Source organism: Pleuronectes platessa, chromosome 16 (genome assembly GCF_947347685.1).
Source record: "Pleuronectes platessa chromosome 16, fPlePla1.1, whole genome shotgun sequence".
Taxonomy (NCBI): domain Eukaryota; kingdom Metazoa; phylum Chordata; class Actinopteri; order Pleuronectiformes; family Pleuronectidae; genus Pleuronectes; species Pleuronectes platessa.
Window position 1 is genome coordinate 19883214 of NC_070641.1, and position 19546 is coordinate 19902759.

A 19546-nucleotide genomic window follows, 5' to 3' on the forward strand; every position below is an offset into this window, starting at 1 on the left:
GCTCCACGAGGGAGAGCAGCGTGAATAGTCAATTAATATTTGTGTAAATTTGTCAGTTTGGTTTTTAAGGGACAACAAACCATGAGCACTTGTGCTTTGTGTTGATTCTAACTGTTGCTTTAACACAAACAGCTTTCACTGCTGTAACGTCTCTTGATACCAACATCTGCTGCAAAGATTTATTATTAATAGTAAATTACTGATATATAAATAACAATATGGTACAAAGGTAAATAGGTAAAATGCCCAAGATGAGAATAGCAATAGTTTTTTTTATTAAAAGTGCTTAATTTCAGCTTTCCTGAAGCAATCAAAGTGAATTAAAATGAAAAGTCAATACGTATAATTCCTGCAGCGTCCCCTGGCTTTTTGTCCATGACTTACAAACCATCTGTCTGTGCAAAGACTGTGTTGAAACAAACACTTTTGCTTCCCTGTCTGATGTGTGATGTGTGTGTCCTGCAGCCTGGTTGTTCAGAGGTTCATCCAACAGCAACGTAATGAGCCAAAATACGAGAAGAAGAGAACCAGACGGAGGCTTCACATGATGGAGGAGCAGCACAGGCTCCAGAATCCAGCCCCACAGAGCCACTTTGAGATCGATTGGACAGAAGGTGAAAGCAAAGCGCAAGAGCAACAACACACAACATTCAGCTTCTGCCAAGGTTGGGTCAAAATAATATTTGAAAATACAAAACCATAATTTCCCTATGGAACTTTGAATTGTTGGTTCTAATGTTTGACCAGTATGACTTGATAGATTTTGTGTATCTGCACGTTCAGCTACAGACTCAACCTGATCAACATATAAAGACAAATGCAACTCTGCCTCCACCATTTCCAGCCTCTACACGTTAACGTGGGTCGGAACGAGGTCATGTGGACACTGAGCAGGGATGAGAGTAGGTGTATAAAGAAAAAAAATGTGAGAGAGGAGAGAAGCCTCTGCAGGCGACAGCTCCCCCCCCCCAGACGCACTCCTGATGAGCAAAATGAGCAAGTCTGGGATCCAACTGGTGGCAATCAAGGGAGCCCCACCAGGCTCCCAGCATGTTCCCAGCATGTTCCCAGCCTGTTCATTACCAGCGCAGGCAGAGAAGTCGCAGGCGACCGAGCAGCACTGGCGTGCGGCCCCAGGCTTACCTTCGGCTCGAACTGTGAACGGGGAATCTCCGGGTCGCTTGGCCGAGAACTGGCCCCCGAGAGAGGTCATTAGGAAGCACAGGCTGAAGAAGCCAATCCCCACCACGAAGATCCTGCAGGAGCCGAGGGGGCAGGAACAAGAGGAGGAACAAAAGAACAAGAGACAAGGTTAAAGCTCATGAGATGGGAACAAATAATGGGAGGACAGACGAGGACAAGGAAGTAGAAGACATTTCCCAGAGGAGCAGGAGAGCTGTTTGAGACAACATCACTCTGAGCCCTTTGAGAAGCTCCGTGAAGCGTGAAATATGTTGACATACTAACTTTATACTGTCCCCAGTCGACCCACAGAGATGCTTTGTGTAGCTTCTAGACTGTGTCATCTCAAATGAACCATTACATGGATGGGTTGTGTGCACCACACTGTGCTCAGTGAGCAGATATCCAAAACAAAGCATTGGATTCCAGGCGAATGGCTGCACATGGGGGAGAGCGGTAAACACCCAAAACAACATCACTCCAGTCTGAGGCCTCATCGAAACTCTTTGGACCGAACAGTTCGAAACAGGCTTGTCTTGCTGCACAGGATGTTTGGAGGACAGGTTGTCACAGAGCACATCTTAGTGTTCCGGAGTTTTCACAAAGCCACAGCATTGACAGCAGAGAGGCTGCAGCTCAGTGAGGAATTGAACTCTATATATAAAAAATGTGTGCAGGGATTAGGGAAACTGGGGTTTGGTGCACAGGGAAGCATGCAGGGCCTTGTGAGAAAACACCTGTGAGTCAAAGGTGAGACCTCTCTGTGCAGCAGGCAGGTTTCCTCAGGTCTGGAGCCTTTATTCACCCAGAAAGATGTGAAACATCTGGAAACATCACGCCTGAAAGACTCCCTCTCTGACTCCCTGCCTGTCTCCCTCCCTGACTCCCTGCCTGTCTCACTCCCTGCCTCCCTGCCTCCCTGCCTCCTTGCCTCCTTGCATCCTTGCCTCCTTGCCTGCCTGACTCCCTATCTGCCTCCCTGCCTTCCCCCCCTTCCCTGACTCCCTGCCTCCCTGCCTCCCTCCCCCTGCCTCTCTGCCTCCCTGCCTCCTTGCCTCCTTGCCCGCCTGACTCCCTATCTGCCTCCCTGCCTTCCACCCCTTCCCTGCCTCCCTCCCTCGCTGACTCCCTCCCTGCCTCCTACGCTCCCTGCCTGACTCCCTCCCTGCCTCCATGTCTCCCTCCCTGCCTCCCTGCCTTCCTCCTTGCCTGCCTGACCCCCTCCCTGCCTCCCTGTCTCCCTGCCTCCCTCCCTTCCTCCCTCCCTGCCTCCCTCCCTCCCTCCCTCCCTCCCTCCCTCCCTCCCTGCCTCCCTGCCTCCCTGCCTCCATGCCTCTCTGCCTCCCTGCCTCCCTGCCTCCCTGCCTCCCTGTCGGTCTGCCTCCCTGCCTCCCTGTCTCCCTCCCTCCCTCCCTCCCTTCCTCCCTCCCTGCCTCCCTCCCTCCCTCCCTCCCTGCCTCCCTGCCTCCCTGCCTCCCTCCCTCCCTGCCCCCATGCCTCTCTGCCTCCCTGCCTCCCTGTCGGTCTGCCTCCCTGCCTCCCTGTCTCCCTCCCTTCCTCCCTCCCTCCCTCCCTCCCTCCCTCCCTGCCTCCCTCCCTCCCTCCCTCCATGCCTCTCTGCCTCCCTGCCTTGGCTGATGTGCAGCCTATCTGGTCAAAGTTTTAATGAGCTTGTATCTGCTCATCCAGCTGCTGCTGTGGAAACTTCTGGCTGCTTAGTGGAACATTAATTGTGTATCCAGTTGTCCCAATTAACATGGTGGCTCTCACAAGGAAAATAATCATATTCACATACAGCCATGTTATTGCTGCATTAAATATTTACATGGTGGCTTCATAAAGAGCTTTGCAGTTCAGCTGCGTTTTCATTTCATTTTAATTCCAGTTTCATTTCTCATTATATCACAGTAATAATAAAACATAATAATACAATTGTGTTGTTGCATGAGAGCAATAAACTCAACACATCTACAGTCATCATGTTGAATTGAAGTGAACACTAGGAAATGCGTGTACCAGCCGCAGGAGTCTCTTACCTGAACAGTTTGAAAGTGAGGAGACATCTCCTCACCATAATGGAAAGGTCGCCGCCGCTCGGGATCATTTCGCGCACACGTACAAAGCGCAGGTTCCCGGTGTCATTGTGCAGCTCTGCGTTACAAGCGGCGTCACAAGCAGAACTTTTCAACCGGAGGAGGAGGCTGCGGTGGAGCGAGTAACTTCCCACACGGGGCTGCTGAGGCACCGGGAGCAACTTGAGGTGGAAGCCCGCCGCTGCGTCCTGCAGCCTGCGGTTCGAGGAGAAGGATCCTGCGGAGGAAAATACAAATATTGATCTGTTGTCCTTCAATCTGATTCTGATCGTATCCGTAATCCGGTTAAATGTCCTGGAGACGCAGCCACGCACAGGAGCGCTCGGGTGTTGGATCCATCTGAGTGGACGGAGCAGCGACTGGTGCCTTTATGAGCAGATCTGTGGCTGTGGCGCGTTCAGTAACAGCGCCACCTACCGTTAGGGTTGAGGTGTTTTACTGTGGATAAAACAGAGAACAGCACGTACATGGGGAAACAGACAAATACAAGATGCATATTCAAACGATAAACATATAAAACGGACATATGGTGTAAGTGAGTCATTGCAAATTAATGAAAACAGATTTTTTAAAAGCAAAACTTTTACTCACAAGTGCCTTATGAGCTTTATATTACACAGTTCCATGCATTCTATTTGTATTATTTATATTAGCTACTTGTTTTTGACCCCTTTTCATCTTTTATCCTACTCTTTTTAATCATTTATTTTGCTTTAAATTTGATCTATGTATATTAAATACCACTGTACCTTGAATCTATCTCAGTGTATATGAAACATGCTTTATAAATAAAATAACTGATGAAGTGAGTAATATCATAAACAAGGTGAGATAATAAGACAAATGTTAACAGTCCTCTTATATTTATATATATATGAATCCTTTAGATTAATGGCAGTGAATAACTGGTCGTGAATTATCTGGAGCCGCATGAATCTGATCTGGAGACAGATCCATTTACCCTCTTATCCAAACACTAAGATGGAAAAGTCTATGTTCACATTCAGCTCCATTATTAAACCTCATGTTGAAGCCTGTTGGTCGCTTTGAGGTGTCAGGACACATTTCAGCACCACGGACAGCTCCTGTCAGACACAGCAGCTCACCACCGACCCCTAGCGGACTGAAGGAGGAACAGACTCAGGTGAATGCTGCGTACAAAGGTAACACGAGCTCATTTGTTTTGATTTATAACCTCGTTATAATCTGAGATATTAGTTTATATGACGTATAAATAGTTGATTATTGGATTCGTCTCCATTTAAATGCACATCTCATTCTTTTACTGAAGTTTATTGTGTGTAATTATTGAGTTAATCCAATAGTGTCTTGGTATATGTTATATAAAGCAAAATAAAATATTTAACGCATTTCAAACATCAACTTATCTAAAGAAACAATAACGCAGCCAAACCAGAATACAGCAGAATTTCTATGAGAGGAGAAAAAAAAAAGAGGTCCAGTCGTGTGTTTGCCTCTCGGATGAAAAAGTATTGTATTAGACTAAAAGGATAAAATCGGACACAGCCATTAGTCTTTTAGTTCTTGTTGTCTTTTATTATCTTAATAAAGACAGGAAAGTGCCTTGACCTCATCGACTCGCGGAAAAAGTAACACAAACAAACTTTCAGTATCGACTGCAAGTGGCAGCATCCTCTGTTGCCATGGTGACTGTGTTCAGTCTGTGTTCAGGGTTATATTTTCCTTTTGGCCCGCGGCCGAACCCAGACTGGTTCCACTGACGTTACAAACCCGGGCTCGGATTCAGAATACACCACCGGTCCGATCGCGTCTGTTCACTTTAGAAATGACATCACGAGTGCTTTTCATCCCGGTGCCTGCAGAGCTGGATGAGAGACAAATCCAACGAGAGTTCAAAAGGGACAGGAAGCATGTGTCTATCCGAGTATATGTGTGTATATGTTTCACTGCACAAAGAAACTCACTCAATATGAATTTCATTGGGAAGCTGTGTTGAAGGTTTGGCTGCACAAATGAGAAAAACAAACCTCTCAGACCCACGTGAGTGTTCATAGAATGTGAGAGGAGACTTCAGAACGCGTTTGATTAGCGGATTCCAGCTCAACCAGGGACACGACATCCTCTCAGGTTGGTTTGTACTTTAAGTCTCTGCCATTTATTTCCTTTCCTCTATTCTTCTGAACCATCTCCGGTCCTAAGTGGCTCTGCTCGTCTATATCTTCTCTCTTTTCATTATTTTTCATCCTTGTTTTGATAATTTCCTGCTTCTCCGGCTTCGTCTCGACCTCTTCACCACTGCAACGTCCTCGATATTTGTTGTTTCACTGCCTTTTCTATTCCACTGCCTTAATCTCTCTGTTGTTGTCTCTCCATCTGTGGATGTGTCTCTGGAGTATCGACTGCCACCGCCGTTTCTCTCTCTCCCTCCCACTGTTTGGTTTGGACTCTCAGAGGCAAGACGCCCAAGGACAAAGAACTCCTTGAAGTAACGCTTTTATACTAAACACTGAATTTGTTCATAACAAGGAAACACACTCCGGGGAGAAGCGCTGGCGGAGAATTCAGGCTTGCGTGTTCCAAAACGGGTAGAATTCAAATGCACTTGTAGGATCTTAGTGGGAATGAAGCCAATTCAACCACAGGGAGTGTTTGGAGATTTTACACTGAAAGGAATGTGTGAGGGGAACGTGGGACTGGAGCCTGAGCAACACACTTCACACAACCTCCCTCAAAGCAGCTGAAAGACAAACACCTGAAGTGTTTTCGTGAGTAGAAGACACTTCTCGTCATGATGTCTCTGACAGTTACCATGAAACTACAAGACTAGAGTAATGAGGGTCTCTCAGGGAAAAAGACAACAGGGTGTATGAGAGAGATTCATGCTAGTTCCTCCGAGCAGCTGCGGATGTGGAGATGCTTTCCTTTGGTTCAGCTCCATCAAACCTACAGCGTCTTAGTGTGAGATCAAAATGAAACGTTTTAAAAGATGTGGGAACCAAATTAAAAACAATGGTTAGAGGAGCCTCCTGCTGTGCAAAGAAAGTGATGATGAGGATCAAGTGGATCCAGGCTTCATTAAATATGTCTTAGCAAAACTGAACTCTGTCATTTTTAAGTGTTTCGGCAGAAAACGGCAGAAAGCTCTGAATGAACGTGAAGAGCTGCTCTCAGGTTTATTTGTCAACTCAGCAGTAAATCCAAATAACATGCAAATCACATGTGACGTTTGTGGGACTGCCCCCGTGTGTGCTGGGGCCTCCATGTTGTTCTACTTGTCCATCATCACTGCTGGGAGATCTCAAACCGAGCTCAGATCTTTCAGTCAGATTTGATCAGAGGAAACTTTCCGTGGAGTTTCTGAGCCGACCACTTCTCTCACTCAGACGTCACGTTCTGCTGGTCTTGTCTGTTTTACCCCCTGTGAGGAAGATGAGGCTTGAGGAAGGAGCCCGACATCCAACACAAACAAAACTGTCTTCAACAAACTGTTTTTGTTCCTCATCATGTGTTTGTCTTTATCAATGCAGCTCCTCTGTCCTCCACCACTTCCTCCTCGCTTCCTGTTTCTGCGCTTCCTGTCTGTGCTTCTCCCCCTGGGCTTTTCCTCGTCAGTCCACCAGGTGTCCTCGGTGTGTGGGCCTTGTGGTTTCTTCCTCCCCTGGATCTGCTGCCTCTCACGCTCCTGTCTGAGTTTAGAGACCACATCTTTAAGAGAGGTTGTTCATCATTAGTTTCAAGGTTGGATGATTCACCTGCAGGCCTGTTGCAGCCTGCTGCAGGCTGATCAGCCCGCTCCTTACAACTTTCTCTTTCTCCCTGCCTGGGCAAGAAAATAAACTTTCCCCCATGAAGTTAGGAGCCAGTATTTGTGTGTGTAGATTTTAAGATATCTCAAAGAGTTGGAGTTATTTTTGTGAGAAAGCTCTAGGCCTAGGCAAGTTCACTCATCTCACTTTACATGTTACATGCAGATTAGAATATACACTGGTTTACACGCTTGGAATCCTTTTTACCCAAAGTCCAAGTTAAGGACATACAAAATGTAGTGTCTCCAATTTCACAATCGACTTGTCTGACTAATATGAATGATTCTACTGAGTCTGCTCATGTGACCAGGCTTCGCACGTCACATATTTCTCTAAAGACAGAACATAAAATGATTGTGCAATACCACCAGTGAGTCAACTGCCGGGAAACTCTTAGTTTCAGTTCTTTTATTATTAAACTACGAAATAATGCCACAAACTCAACTGAGCTTCATGTGTAGCAGGAGAAAAGACAACAGCTCGTTGTGAGTTGGACATTTAAGATTGTTCTAAAGGAGTGAAGGGGCCCAGTTCCACTCAAATCCAGGTTTGATAATGATTTCAACTTATGTACATATGCGTTGGCTAAAAAATACTAAATAACAGTAATGTGTTCAGTCAGAAGTAAGTGTGAGACAGAGAAAAAGTCAAAAGAGACAATTTAACAGTATTAATCCCTGTGTGTTGAAACTGGTGTGTCTCAGCAGTGATTCATTCCAGGGACAAGTCGGCTCATGTCCACCAGTGAACCTGACACCACGGGACCTGAAGCTTCTCTCCAGGACCCGCTGAATCTTTTTCTCTTCAATAGGTGGTGTTGAGCTCCAGCTCCTCAAATGAAGAAGCTTTAGAAACACAGAGGTACTCCGTTGTTCACTGTGAGTTGTGGAGAATATCACGGTGAGTACAGGCAACACTTCTTTAACTTCATGTACAGCAGCTCCCTCTGTGTTTCGGCTCCGATCCGGTTCATGCATCGTGATGGATATTGATTGTGCTGCAGGTCAGAGTGATGAGTCTCTGCTGCGCCACGAGGACGCAGAACGCCCTGGGCTGGGTTTCAATCATCTGGTTCACTTCAGGTGTCATCTCTGGTGAGACGCTGTTCTGTGCATAAACAACATGGTGTGTAGAGTGGAGAGGCTGCAGCTTATTCGGGATGTTTTGGAAATTTGAGGCTCTTCTTTGCACAATGACAGGTCACAGTTTTAGGATTTATGGAAAAAAGACAAGTTGTGGTTTCTCTTTAGTCTCAACTTTATGACATGATGTTTCACCTCACTTTTTTTATCTATAGAAATATCTTATCAAAACACACCTGTAAAGTGATCACCACAAACACGTGTGGTAATTTTTTATTTGGTCAGTGTCCCATCCACTAACATGGAGGAAGCAGCATCACCTATACTGCAGGCAGCCACCAGAGGCGATCTAGAGCATTTCATCCATCTTTATGAACTTGTAGCTCCATATTTACTGAGCACATGTGACTGGTATCGATCAGATCGGTCAGACTATGCCTCTAAGATGATCCTAAATATATTGTATCCAACCATTGTCTAATCCATCACCCAATAGGGACAAAAACAAGGGATATTATCATCGGATTATTCAGATGATATTAACCAAATGTAGATTAAACAAACTCGTACATAATTTTTCGCCTGTTTCCTGTTTTTTCACCATTTCAGGCATTCAGGCTGTGGATCTGCAGGTCCAACCCCAGGTGGAGGCAAAGTGTAGAACAAACCTGACGCTGACATGTAAAGCCAACTCTTTGCAGAAATTTGACATTAAATTATTTTCCTGGGCGAATGAAACTAAAGTTGTGTGTCGATATGAAAAATACCAGCCTGAGCCTGGGGTCCTGTGTGAGCTCTCTGACCACACACTCAGTCTGACTCTCCTCGACGTGATGCCGGACCATGAGGGCAAGTACCTCTGCAAGCTCCATTCCAACGTGGGAACAGCTGTGGCCTCCACTCTGGTCACAGTACGAGGTGAGAGGGATTTGAATTAGTTTTCTTTTGTTTCTATTTCTTTTGTCTTTCTAAGAGTCTTTGATTTTTTACAGGTTGTCTTGAAAGATCTGGTTTCTCCACCAATGAGTCTCGCGCTGAGTGCTGGTTCGCTGGAGTCTATCCCAGCGGCGTCGTGCACTGGTTCCAGGGAGGAGTCAACTTAACGGACTCAGCGAGGACATGGGAAGAGGAGGGCGGACGAGGACGGTTCAAGGTCGTGAGTGACTTACACGTGGAGAAAGGAAACACGAGCCTGCCGTACAAATGCTCCCTGTGGATACCGACAGACGGGAGGTATCTCCAGAGTCATCAAATAACTTTAACCAGGAAGACAAAGTCATCTGGAAACTCGGTGGCACTGCAGGGGATCTGTGTTGTGGTTTGGTTGTTTTCTTTTCTTCACTGCATTTGGAAAGGTTGAAATATGACTTAAGTACAAAGTCAAAATAAGTTTATTTGTGCAGCACATTTCTGCAACACGGCAAATCAAAGCGCTTTGCATTAAATATAAGTAAATACAAAAAAGAAGCATTTACAAAAGAAATAAAAAAGATAAAATAAAAAATACATGTATCTGCAGAGGAGGGAGCCGTGTGCAGAACTTGAAGTGAACACTCAAACCAATTCACCCACTTGATGGCAGCAGAACATCGACTGCAGATCAGAAACAGGAGCGGGGGGAGAGGCTGTGAGACTGAAAGACCAGAGAGACTCAGAACATCGACTGAAACCACTGTTTTGCAGATGTGCATTTTTGGGGCTTTGGATTTCAGATACATTTATTTGTATTTTCTACTCACTTGAACCCCAAAATGATCATTTTAATTTCTTCCTGCTGGCCAGAAAGTGGCAGCACATTATGTGGACTCACAGCAAGAAGGTTCCCAGTTTGAATTGGGGATTAGATTCACTGGAGACTCTAAATGAGTGTGTGGGTGGGTGTGGTGTGTGTCTTGGATGGTGGTGGGGGTTTGTACTCAAACATTATTTCTTTACACAGAATGCAATAAAAAAAATTGTTTGCAGATGGGAATCCTGTGTTGCAGTATCATATGTCCCTTCTTGCCCGGGGCCCCAAATTCCCTTGACACGCCCCTGCACGTGAGAACAAAGGTGTTCGGACGGCGGAGCGAAGTTGTCTCACTGATCCCAGTCTGTCTGCTGAGCTAAGCTAACAGGTTGCTTCATGTTTACCCTCTGGATTAGTGAGGTGTTGTGCAACTGGTAAACTCTTTCCTATATACCATCATAATGAGTCAAAGAGAGTTTCCTCAGTTTCATTCAAGGCCACTAAAAATATGTTTGTTTCCAGAAATGGAACTTTTATCCACAGAATCATAATTATGTGAATAACTTTCTGACTGTTTTATCTGCGATTGTATCTGAAGTGGTGAAATGTGTCGTTAGATACAAGGGTCCTGTGCAGGCGTCTCATTTGCAAACACATTAACCCTTAGAGATTTGATTTTTTTTTTTGCTTTCTATTTGGGAACATATGAAATAAGTGAGGCCCATGCATTTAATCAGGTCCAAGTTTAATGTCACTGCAGCCGACAGCCCACGTTGGATCCTCCTCTGATTCAGAGAGGAGCTCCAGTAGAAACCTTCGAGCTCAGAAGCTTCACGGTTGATTTCTCTTATTCAGAAACAGGACTGTTGCCATGGAGAAGTGCAGCTGCCGAAGCCTCGTCTGAAAACAATAAATCGTCTTTTCTCTGATGTGTTGAACCTTTTTACAGCTAACGACTGAATGAGTCCTTCTGAAAGAGCAGCAGTTAGATCAGGTCGGCTGTGAGAGGCACTCGCTCCACAGCGATCCATTTCCTCAGAGGTCAAATTAGAGTCTATTATCCAGGGACTCATTCATGTGCCTTCATCTGCAGAAGTGTGCATCGTGGTCACGGTGCATCGAGTTCCTGGAGACACACACGGGCGGGGTTAGTTTCATACATGGCACTTATCCTATTGGTTCATATTAACACATGGATTTGGCAGCAACAGGTTCGCTTTATCTGTTGACTGCAAATAAAGATGGACGACATGACAGCTACTTAAAAGTGAAGCCAAAACGCTGCAGCATAAGTTTTTTAATCCTATCTACTCCAGGTTGGTTGATGGGACATTGATCAAACGAAAATGACTGTTTCTGTCATTACATCTAGTTCTTATCACACTGATTAAGTATAGATTTTTTCCAGTAAGTTGGGTTTTTAATGCGTCGTCCATCTTTATATACAGTCTGTGGTTGAAATAAGTTGATTCCTCTTTCATTAGACTTCATCTTAAGAGTGGACAATGGGAACAGTCGAGTCACACTTACTGTCAGGTCACACACTTTTATGAAGATGCACGCAGATGCAAATCCTCGATGGTGCATTTACAATCATAATGCACATCATCTAATTTAATAAGGAGGAAAACATTCGACTTGTGCAGACTACACGATCCCAGACATCTCACATGTTCAGAATCCAGATGTTGTTTGCTCTGTTCTACTTCTGTTCTTCTCATGTGCAACAAGTTCTTCACAATCAGCTCAACACCAGGTGATCAGAGCCGCACACGCTGCTGCAGTGGTGAATTCTGATCACACGATTAGGTCACAGGACTGAGTTCACATCGCTTCCCTGCACACGAGCACAAATTGGATTCACATAAAAACGCACTTATGTGCATCACTCAGTGGAACAGACACATACACATGAACAGACACATGAGATCGAGGCAGACTTGAATCTTCTGGTTTATAAGCTGTGCTGTTGAATTGGAAATGTTTCAAAAACGTATGTCTGATAGAAAAACACGTGAGGAGTACAAAGGGTAACATGTAGTGTGTCACATTGAACTTCATGAACACGTCTGATTTATTCATGACATTCTTCGAGGCGAGAAGAGAAATGAATTTTCCACCATTTGCATGAAAGCGTTTTATTATTTCCTTCAGAGTCGTTCAAACACAATCGTAAAGCTTTGGGATACGTAAAAACTCTTTAACCCAAGTTGAAACATGTTCAGCTCCCATGTGATCTTCCTTCTATCGACTGTATATGAGCACATCGCCCTTTGAATTCTGTCTGAACCACAGACTGAATAAAGAGGACGACCCACTTCCTCGAACTGTGCAGAAGTGAAGCCAAAGTATCGCTGTATACACGCGATCCAGGTCCTAACGTGTACTTGTACTTTTTAGTTTGGTCCGTGTCCCATCCACGTACATGGAGGAGGTGGGATTATAGTGCAGCCAGCCACCAGGGGGTGATCTAGATGCTTTGGCCTCACTTTTGGGAAGCAGTCATGTTAATATTAATATACGTCCTCTGAACACACAGTTACATTATTTGATTTTGCCTGGAAAAGAGATAATTACGGCCAAATTCCATCCGGCAGTTATGAGTCTGGGTTATGTTTCAGGCAAAGGAACATTTCAACATTATGAAGTTAACTTCCCTCTAAAAGCCTCCTGAGTTTCAGTAACGTAAATGTCATTGACGTGGTTTAATCATTTTAATGGCTCTTAACGCACCTGTTGCATTAATGTGCTCTGATTCAACTGAACACGTCACGGTTGCACTTCAGCTGCTTCCCTGGAATAGAATCAACATTTGTGAATCACATCGACGGTTCGGGCATCGGAGTGAGAGGGCGACCTGTAATCAGAAAATGTTTTTAATTGACAGAATAAGTTGAACCCTGACGCACGAGCTCCATCAAAGGAGTCAGACATCAAAAAAAAATTGAACAGTTATATAAGCTGCCAATTATTTTATGTAACAGCGATGGCTCAGGCTCCTCCTCCTCTTCGCTCCGAGGCTGCAGCATTCTTCCATGTGTGCGGATACTGAGCTCATCACATACAGGACATGTCTGAATTCAACGTGTGCACACACGTGGAAGATGTGGAAGATGTGGAAGATGTGGTGGCAACAGTGATGAAAAGGAAAACCTCTGAGCTGCTGCATTAAAAAACATTGAATGAAACTGTGAAGTGTCTGCCACTCACATTATCAAACAGCTTGAGTCGGCTTGACAGGTCTAAGAATGTCCAACAAGGTGAATTTAAAGAAAAATCTGTTCAACTGTCACTTTTCTGTCTCTAAAAATATGAATTATGATCAATAACTGCATTTTAAGTATGGAACATCAAGGTTTTCTTCACCTTTCTTTGCACTTTGGATGTTCCAGGATGTTATGATGTTTTTTTATCGTTTCAGCTGTGAAGGGGATAGATTGTGTTATGCATGACGGAGTGTAACACATGTTGAACGTTGTGTATATTGTGTATATTGTGTATATTCCTGGTATGGATTTGACAAAGCACAGGCGTTGCCACGGTAACAACATCTTCATCTTTATTTCATCTCCGGGCGATTGATGGATGTTCTATATTCAAATTGCACATTATTCATGCTTGATTAAACAGCTTCAGGAGCATTGTAATGAATTTAAAATATAATCTCAAAACATTTTATTACATTCGACTTCTCCACAGAACTATAAGCAGAGTGGTGTCATAGTGGGAAAGTAAGAGAGTGACACAAAGACCGATGTCAAATCAAGGTGACACCTCGGAGCTTTAAGAAAACAGCCTTAAAATAATGATTCAAATCTATTTTTCACAAATTCTTTTTGGAATTTGAATGCAGAAGTGACTCTTCAACCCGAGTGACACCATCAGATAAAGAGCAGATGTAGACTGGGTCAACTGGGATCGACAGTCGTCCTATCGGTGGACTACATTAGTCTCCATTATCTCACTACATTACACAGTCAAACAAATCCTCAGGGTCGTGTCCCTCAGAACTCAAACAGGGAAACTGATCACTGTGCCCTTATGATACTCGAGAGGCTTCACACCTCTAATGGAGATGGAGTGCAAAGTCTGTGTGTGTGTGTGTGTGTGTGTGTGTGTGTGTGTGTGTGTGTGTGTGTGTGTGTGTGTTTATATTTGCAGTCTAAAGCTGGAGAATCAGGTGAGGGTTCAGCTTGATTAATGTGTAAAAATAGAACTACCAAGATTTCCATCACTAATTGATAAAATAATTTAAATGATAACAAAAAATGTGAATAATAAAAAACATCGTGAAGTAAATAAACTATTGATCAGTCACCAAAGTGCTGCTCATTGTGGGAACTGTTTCTCTATATACTTTAAGGTGTGGATCTTATTATGATTAGAGATAAGTGCCTCAGAAAACACTTGTTGTTATTAAATGAATTTCCATTCAATAATAATAATAGGATTATTATTTTAAGATTATCTTTTCTAAAAGTCTATATCAGATATTGTCATTTTTCATAATAACACTTTATTGATTTATTGTACTTTGATATTGTTGCTGCTCCAGTGAACAGCAGCTCCTTCAGGCGCAGGGATCATATGAAAGGTGACAGGCTGATGATGCATCTCTATAAAAATAATAACACGTTTACAAATTTGTATTTTATTGAGCCTTTCTAAAACACACAAGGTCACCCTACAATGCATTACACATCATTCAAATAATAGTCAAACTACCTCCAATGGGATTACAGGAGTATTTAACAGACGATATGATGTGAAAATGGGAAATTAAATAAAAGAAAAGCTGAGAAAAGAAAAGCAGGAGGAACAGAAACTCATTTTTTTTTAGCTTGCTCACTGAAGAGGAAGAGATTATGTGAATGGCTGAAAGGTGACAGGGTGGTGATAACATCTCTGTCGTGAAATGTGACTTTACAAAACCAAATATGGAAACTAAAACATCACTGAGAAGAAAAATGAACATGTGTTTGTGTACCTCGCTCATCCTGAGTGTCGACCCACTGATGCAAATTTCTCTAAGGTCGCTGATTGCCTGTGGTCATGCACAGCGCATGAAGAATGCGTTTACCTTGACGAAGGTCTTGAGAGGAACAATTGAAACCCGGGGCCGTCAGAACAGAGCATGTGAGGATGCATTCATCTCGCACCGGGCAGACGATGCTGGGAGATGGAAACGAACGCGGTTGAACCTTTCCCCTGAGAGGCCATTATTCAACATTACTCCAGGGCAGCTTGTTGTGTAAGTTGTTATTCGATGATTGTTGTGAGACTGTCAATGCTGTAACTTAAAATTTCTTGTCAAATGCGGCTCGGGGTCTAGTTTATGTCAGTTTAGAGTCATTAAAGTTTGATTTTCTTCTTCTTGTAATTGTTGGTTCATTGTTGAACTCTCAGCAGATGCAGAGCAGAAGGAAAATGTGGTTGTGTTTGCTCAATATACGAGAAAATGAAACGTATATGAGAAGAATCCCTTTGAAAAGCAAAATGCATCACTCATGACCTACTCTACTCTTTCACGGTGACCTACTAATCCAAGAAAATTAATTTGCCTTCACAGGATTTTCCAGATGTGAAGGTCAGGTTTGTGGGTTTGTTTGAAACATCCTCACATATTCACCCATCCACAAATCTAAATCTCTATATATGACACTTGGTTCAGATCCTATTCATTTGTATTTAGGATTAAATCTAAACATCATCATTAAAAACTCTCATGTGTAGAGAAGAGCTCACCTTCTGTTAGACTGTCTATCTGGGACACAGTCAATAATTACCTCCACTGGGGAGGTTATGTTTTCATTTGTGTTTATCTACTACTGAAAAGTAGTTATTCCAGATAAAAGATAACAAATAACAAAATTTTATTGTCTAAATCCCATCCTACATTTTAATCCTGGTTCATTTTCTCTGTAATAAACAAGGAGCTCGGCCACTGCTGTTCATCAATAGGTCTTAATAACCAGAGGGTGAAATCTTTCTGCGTGTACATTTTTTTTTGTAAAAGTTCGAAATGTAAAATCGATTTATAACAATTTGAAAATCATGCTCGGAGAAAAAAAAAGAGAATCGATGCAGTCAATGAATGTAATTGCATATTTTCACCCTAGAGTGATTCTGATAAAACCACAATTTGGAGAAATCCAGTTGAATCCTCTGCCCCCCCCCCCCCCCCCCCCCCCCCCCACCCCCCCCCCCCCCCCCCCCCCCCCCCCCTCAAGTCTCCGTCTCCAACAATCAATAACAGCATAATCCTGCTCGGGTCAGGCAGAGACAGCAGCGCTCGGCCAAACAACAGAAACAGCTACTTTGAAAAATAAAGACAGTGGAGGTGCACAGACGTGTCTTGTTAAGTTTAAGACAGAAACTCCTCTTTACTACACCTACAAAGGAAACCAAAGAAAATCATTGTCAGTTCAGCTTCATGAGGCCAGAGGCTGAAATGAGGACAGAACTTGAATCTATCATCTCTACCACATAAATATATACGGTTACATATATTCATAAGGGGCTTATGGACGACCTGCAGGAGTCATTGTGAGGTCAGGTGTACACACTGATTATGTGTATTAACGGCTTTTAGCACAGTACATTTAACTGTAGAACCAACAGCATCTATATGGTGAGAATCACATATCTCCAAATCAAAACATGATCAAACCTGAACTTTTAGTTTTTAAATAAAAAATATGATCCAGTAAGTGTTCCTTGTGTGCGGACTGAGAGAATGATCCTGTTCTTAAACAATACACACACATCATCACATGCTTTTCTTTGGTGAGCTCAGGGAAGATGTATAAAATAAGTGTCTTCACAGAAAAATGTATTTAATGCTGTCTTTAGAAGAACATCACTCAGAGTATCATCTGCTTCAACTCGTCCAGGAGCTTTTCCACTTCCCACCACACATCTCCAGTCTGTACGGTTTACATTGTGTGTGTTTGCCGAAGGGTCCAGTCAGCGATGAGGAGACGGACACTGAACATCAGACACACTTCCCTCAATGCCAGAATACACCTGCTGCTTGATGCCCCCACCCAGCTGCCCCCCCCCCCCACACACACCTCCAGACCTTGATGTAGAAAACAAGCACTTCTTATCTTCATCTCGAGCCTTTAAACTCATCCTGATGCTTCCCCCCCCCACCTGTCATCATCCAGGGCATGATGTTCCAGAGGCGAGGGACAGTGCCGTGTGTTGACCTGCTGCCACCAACAAGGGAGGAGGCCACACACTCGGCAGAAGGTCCCAAAGCCGACGACTGAAAAGGACGGATTAAGACAAACCATTAGAAATTAGCAGGCTGGTGTCAGTGGGTCTCTGAGAGTTCTCTGCTCTGTGCTGGTTGTTGACATGTTAGTGGATATGAGCATCTACACAATGAGATGGGTTTGATTACGATACATTAAAAACAAGCTCAGAAATGAATAAACTAAAAGTTAAAGCCTTCCGTCGAGGATCCAGCTGTGAAGCAGCCGCTGCTCGTGGAAGCTGTGGCTGTTCTTGTTAAAAAGTATTCACACACCCTGTCCAGGGCCATTATGCACGCGTCATGCTGTTTCTCATGCGAGACGGAAGATGGAGCGGCATCAGACCCACGGTGTTACATCAACGTCAGGTGGGGTTTCTGGGTCCCGCTCGACACCAGCCTACAGTTCACATTATTTTATGCCACCCAAGAAATTGACTCATGTGTGACTTACACTCCCTGGTACACACACACTGATAATTATTAGGAACTGTTGGTTTTGCACTGGGCAAACTTTAACTATTCCAAATATATACTGCTGGGTACATACTGGTAAAACCACAGTGGGACTGTTTGTCTTCCTCCTGTGACAATGACCAAGACATGAGTGACAGACGGGCCGGGCTGCCACTCAAATCAACACACACCTAGATGAACACACAAAACCCAAACCACACTTATATCATGAATACACACGTGACTGTCTCAGCCAGGGAACTGTGTGCCAATGTCCGCAGACTGCACCGACTGATGCTGATGTACCTGCACCAGCTTATCAAACACTGTTGTGTAAATGTCATCCGGGGCCACCTCCTGAAACGAGATCTAGACGTGGAACTTTTCTCAGGAACCTGAAGTGTAAACAGAACGCACACAGCCCTCTCTTCATTCAGGACTTTAATGAGACGCTGCTGAGCCGTGCACAGAAATCTTAACTTATCGCTAAAGCAAACAGGGTCCGGAGAGGGTTTGCTTTCTCTGAGAGCGATAACAGACTTTGTGCTCAGAGAACAGGCCGTTCTTACAGTAATCAAATACAGACTAACACCTCTGAGCAGGGGGGGGGGGGGGGACAGCTCAGTGCTGCACAACAGCCCAGGAACAACCAGCCGCCGGAGAAGCTCCATTGGATTAGCAAATTTCTTTAAGTACAAGGGTCCTGACCAACTGGCACTGCACTGCCATCCCTGGAGTCACACTTCTATTTAATCAATGTATACCACAAATTAATGCTTAATCAATGGGCTCATGTTTGTCTGATAGAAATGAATGACAGTCAATGGCTTTAAAAAATGTGAAAGTGGTCGCCCATAGTGAAGAACCTAGAGATTGTCTCCTACCCTGCAGAGTTTTACAGTCTTTGTGCAAATACACCACACATCTCCATACGACTGACTTCTGGAGCTGACAGATTGAAAGTTCTAGTTCAAGATAAACAAAAATAAATTGAATATACTTAAGTATTTTCACCTAAATAGCCAGAAACTTCCCTGAGAAATTGGTGGAAAATAAGGTGAAGAAAAAAAGGAACGTAGATTCATCATGTGGACAGAAACACGGCTTGAAATGCTAACATGGCTCCATGTCTGAAGACTGTTAATACACACAATCCTCTGCTGATATGTTTGCACAACGATTTAATAAGGAGGGACGATAACAGTGTAAATACTCTCTATTAAAATAGTTCCCATCCTTGTTTCAACCTGAACGCTCACTGTATTTTCATTCGTCAAAGTTTGTATTCTTTCTCCTCTCAAGTTGTATTTTACTTTAACCTCAAATACCTGTGAGCAAACATCAGGATGGATGGGTGGGGAGAAAATGAAATACATGTGCTCCCTTGCTGGTGTCGACTTGCGTTTGATGAAGTGAAGAACCTGAGAGAGGGACTTGAATGGCCTCGGGGGAGCTTGAGCTTTAGTTTCAGGACGGTTTGGGGGAGGATGCAGGACAGAGGTCAGACTTAACATCCTCAAGTCCCCGGCTCAGAGTTTAGAAGAAGCAGCACACAACCGTAACACCAGGAGACGCACTTTTGTGAGGCTTTACAATGCAAGAAATAAACAGAGAGCAAATACAACACACAGGGAATCAATAACAACGTGCAGTGTTGGCACAGATGTGGTCGTGTCTAATCTGAAACAAGCCAGGAGGAAGCCAGGTGCAGGATTCTACACATTTACCAATTACATTTTCATATAACGTGACTGAGGTTTATTATTATGAGCATGTTTCTACTTGGAAAAGCCTCTCAGCTCTCAGCTAAGGATTCTGTGGTATCATAGCAACAGGTGACAAAGCCCCGGGCTGCAGGAGCATGTGTGACTCTGATGATGAAACCTGTAACAATATTGTTCTGCTGTTTTTTGAGTAAGCAGGTTCCCTCAGGGTTCGCATGTGAATCCCAGCAGCAC

General features: G+C 43.9%; 3 protein-coding genes across 10 annotated transcripts in view; 1 reads left to right on the plus strand and 2 right to left on the minus strand.

Moving 5' to 3' along the window:
• The window catches only part of LOC128459271 (alpha-1,6-mannosylglycoprotein 6-beta-N-acetylglucosaminyltransferase B), a 50702-nt gene extending 47098 nt beyond the window's left edge, over positions 1-3604 (minus strand). Inside the window, exons 1-2 of the mRNA XM_053444395.1 lie at positions 3219-3604; positions 1144-1256 (exon numbers count right to left, since the gene is read on the minus strand). Coding sequence (XP_053300370.1) covers positions 1144-1256; positions 3219-3286 — 181 coding nt within the window. The 5' untranslated portion in view covers positions 3287-3604. The remainder of the gene's footprint in view (positions 1-1143; positions 1257-3218) is intronic.
• A 3818-nt stretch (positions 3605-7422) lies between these two features.
• Positions 7423-10803, plus strand: LOC128458150 (uncharacterized). 6 transcript variants are annotated; one of them, XR_008341994.1, is made up of 6 exons: positions 7426-7610; positions 7771-7963; positions 8067-8157; positions 8755-8826; positions 8916-9063; positions 9138-10803. XR_008341994.1 is itself a non-coding variant. In XM_053442834.1 (5 exons), exons 3-5 carry the CDS (start codon positions 8076-8078, stop codon positions 9503-9505), a joined length of 759 nt encoding a protein of 252 aa, XP_053298809.1. In that variant the 5' UTR covers positions 7423-7610; positions 7875-7963; positions 8067-8075; the 3' UTR covers positions 9506-10803. The 6 variants fall into 6 exon arrangements, 5 of the variants coding, with proteins under 5 accessions (XP_053298809.1, XP_053298807.1, XP_053298806.1 ...); XM_053442834.1 differs by having other exon boundaries at positions 7423-7610; positions 7875-7963; positions 8755-9063; XM_053442832.1 differs by having other exon boundaries at positions 7424-7610; positions 7768-7963; positions 8755-9063.
• LOC128458149 (phosphoribosyl pyrophosphate synthase-associated protein 1) overlaps positions 10699-19546 on the minus strand; it is a 21969-nt gene continuing 13121 nt past the window's right edge. Inside the window, exon 12 of one of the 3 annotated variants that reach the window (XM_053442827.1) lies at positions 10699-11000. The gene's annotated coding sequence lies outside the window, so the exon portion shown is untranslated. Of the gene's footprint in view, positions 11001-11530; positions 12732-16961; positions 17145-19546 lie in introns of those variants that run through there. The other 2 variants (XM_053442829.1, XM_053442828.1) reach the window with 2 other exon arrangements.

Bases quoted from the DNA above. Each gene is read 5' to 3' on its own strand.
- LOC128458150 (XM_053442834.1), top strand. From the start codon at position 8,076: ATGAGTCTCTGCTGCGCCACGAGGACGCAGAACGCCCTGGGCTGGGTT. The intron at 8,158-8,754 runs GTGAGACGCTGT...TCACCATTTCAG, and splicing joins CACTTCAGGTGTCATCTCTG to GCATTCAGGCTGTGGATCTG. The intron at 9,064-9,137 runs GTGAGAGGGATT...GATTTTTTACAG, and splicing joins CACTCTGGTCACAGTACGAG to GTTGTCTTGAAAGATCTGGT.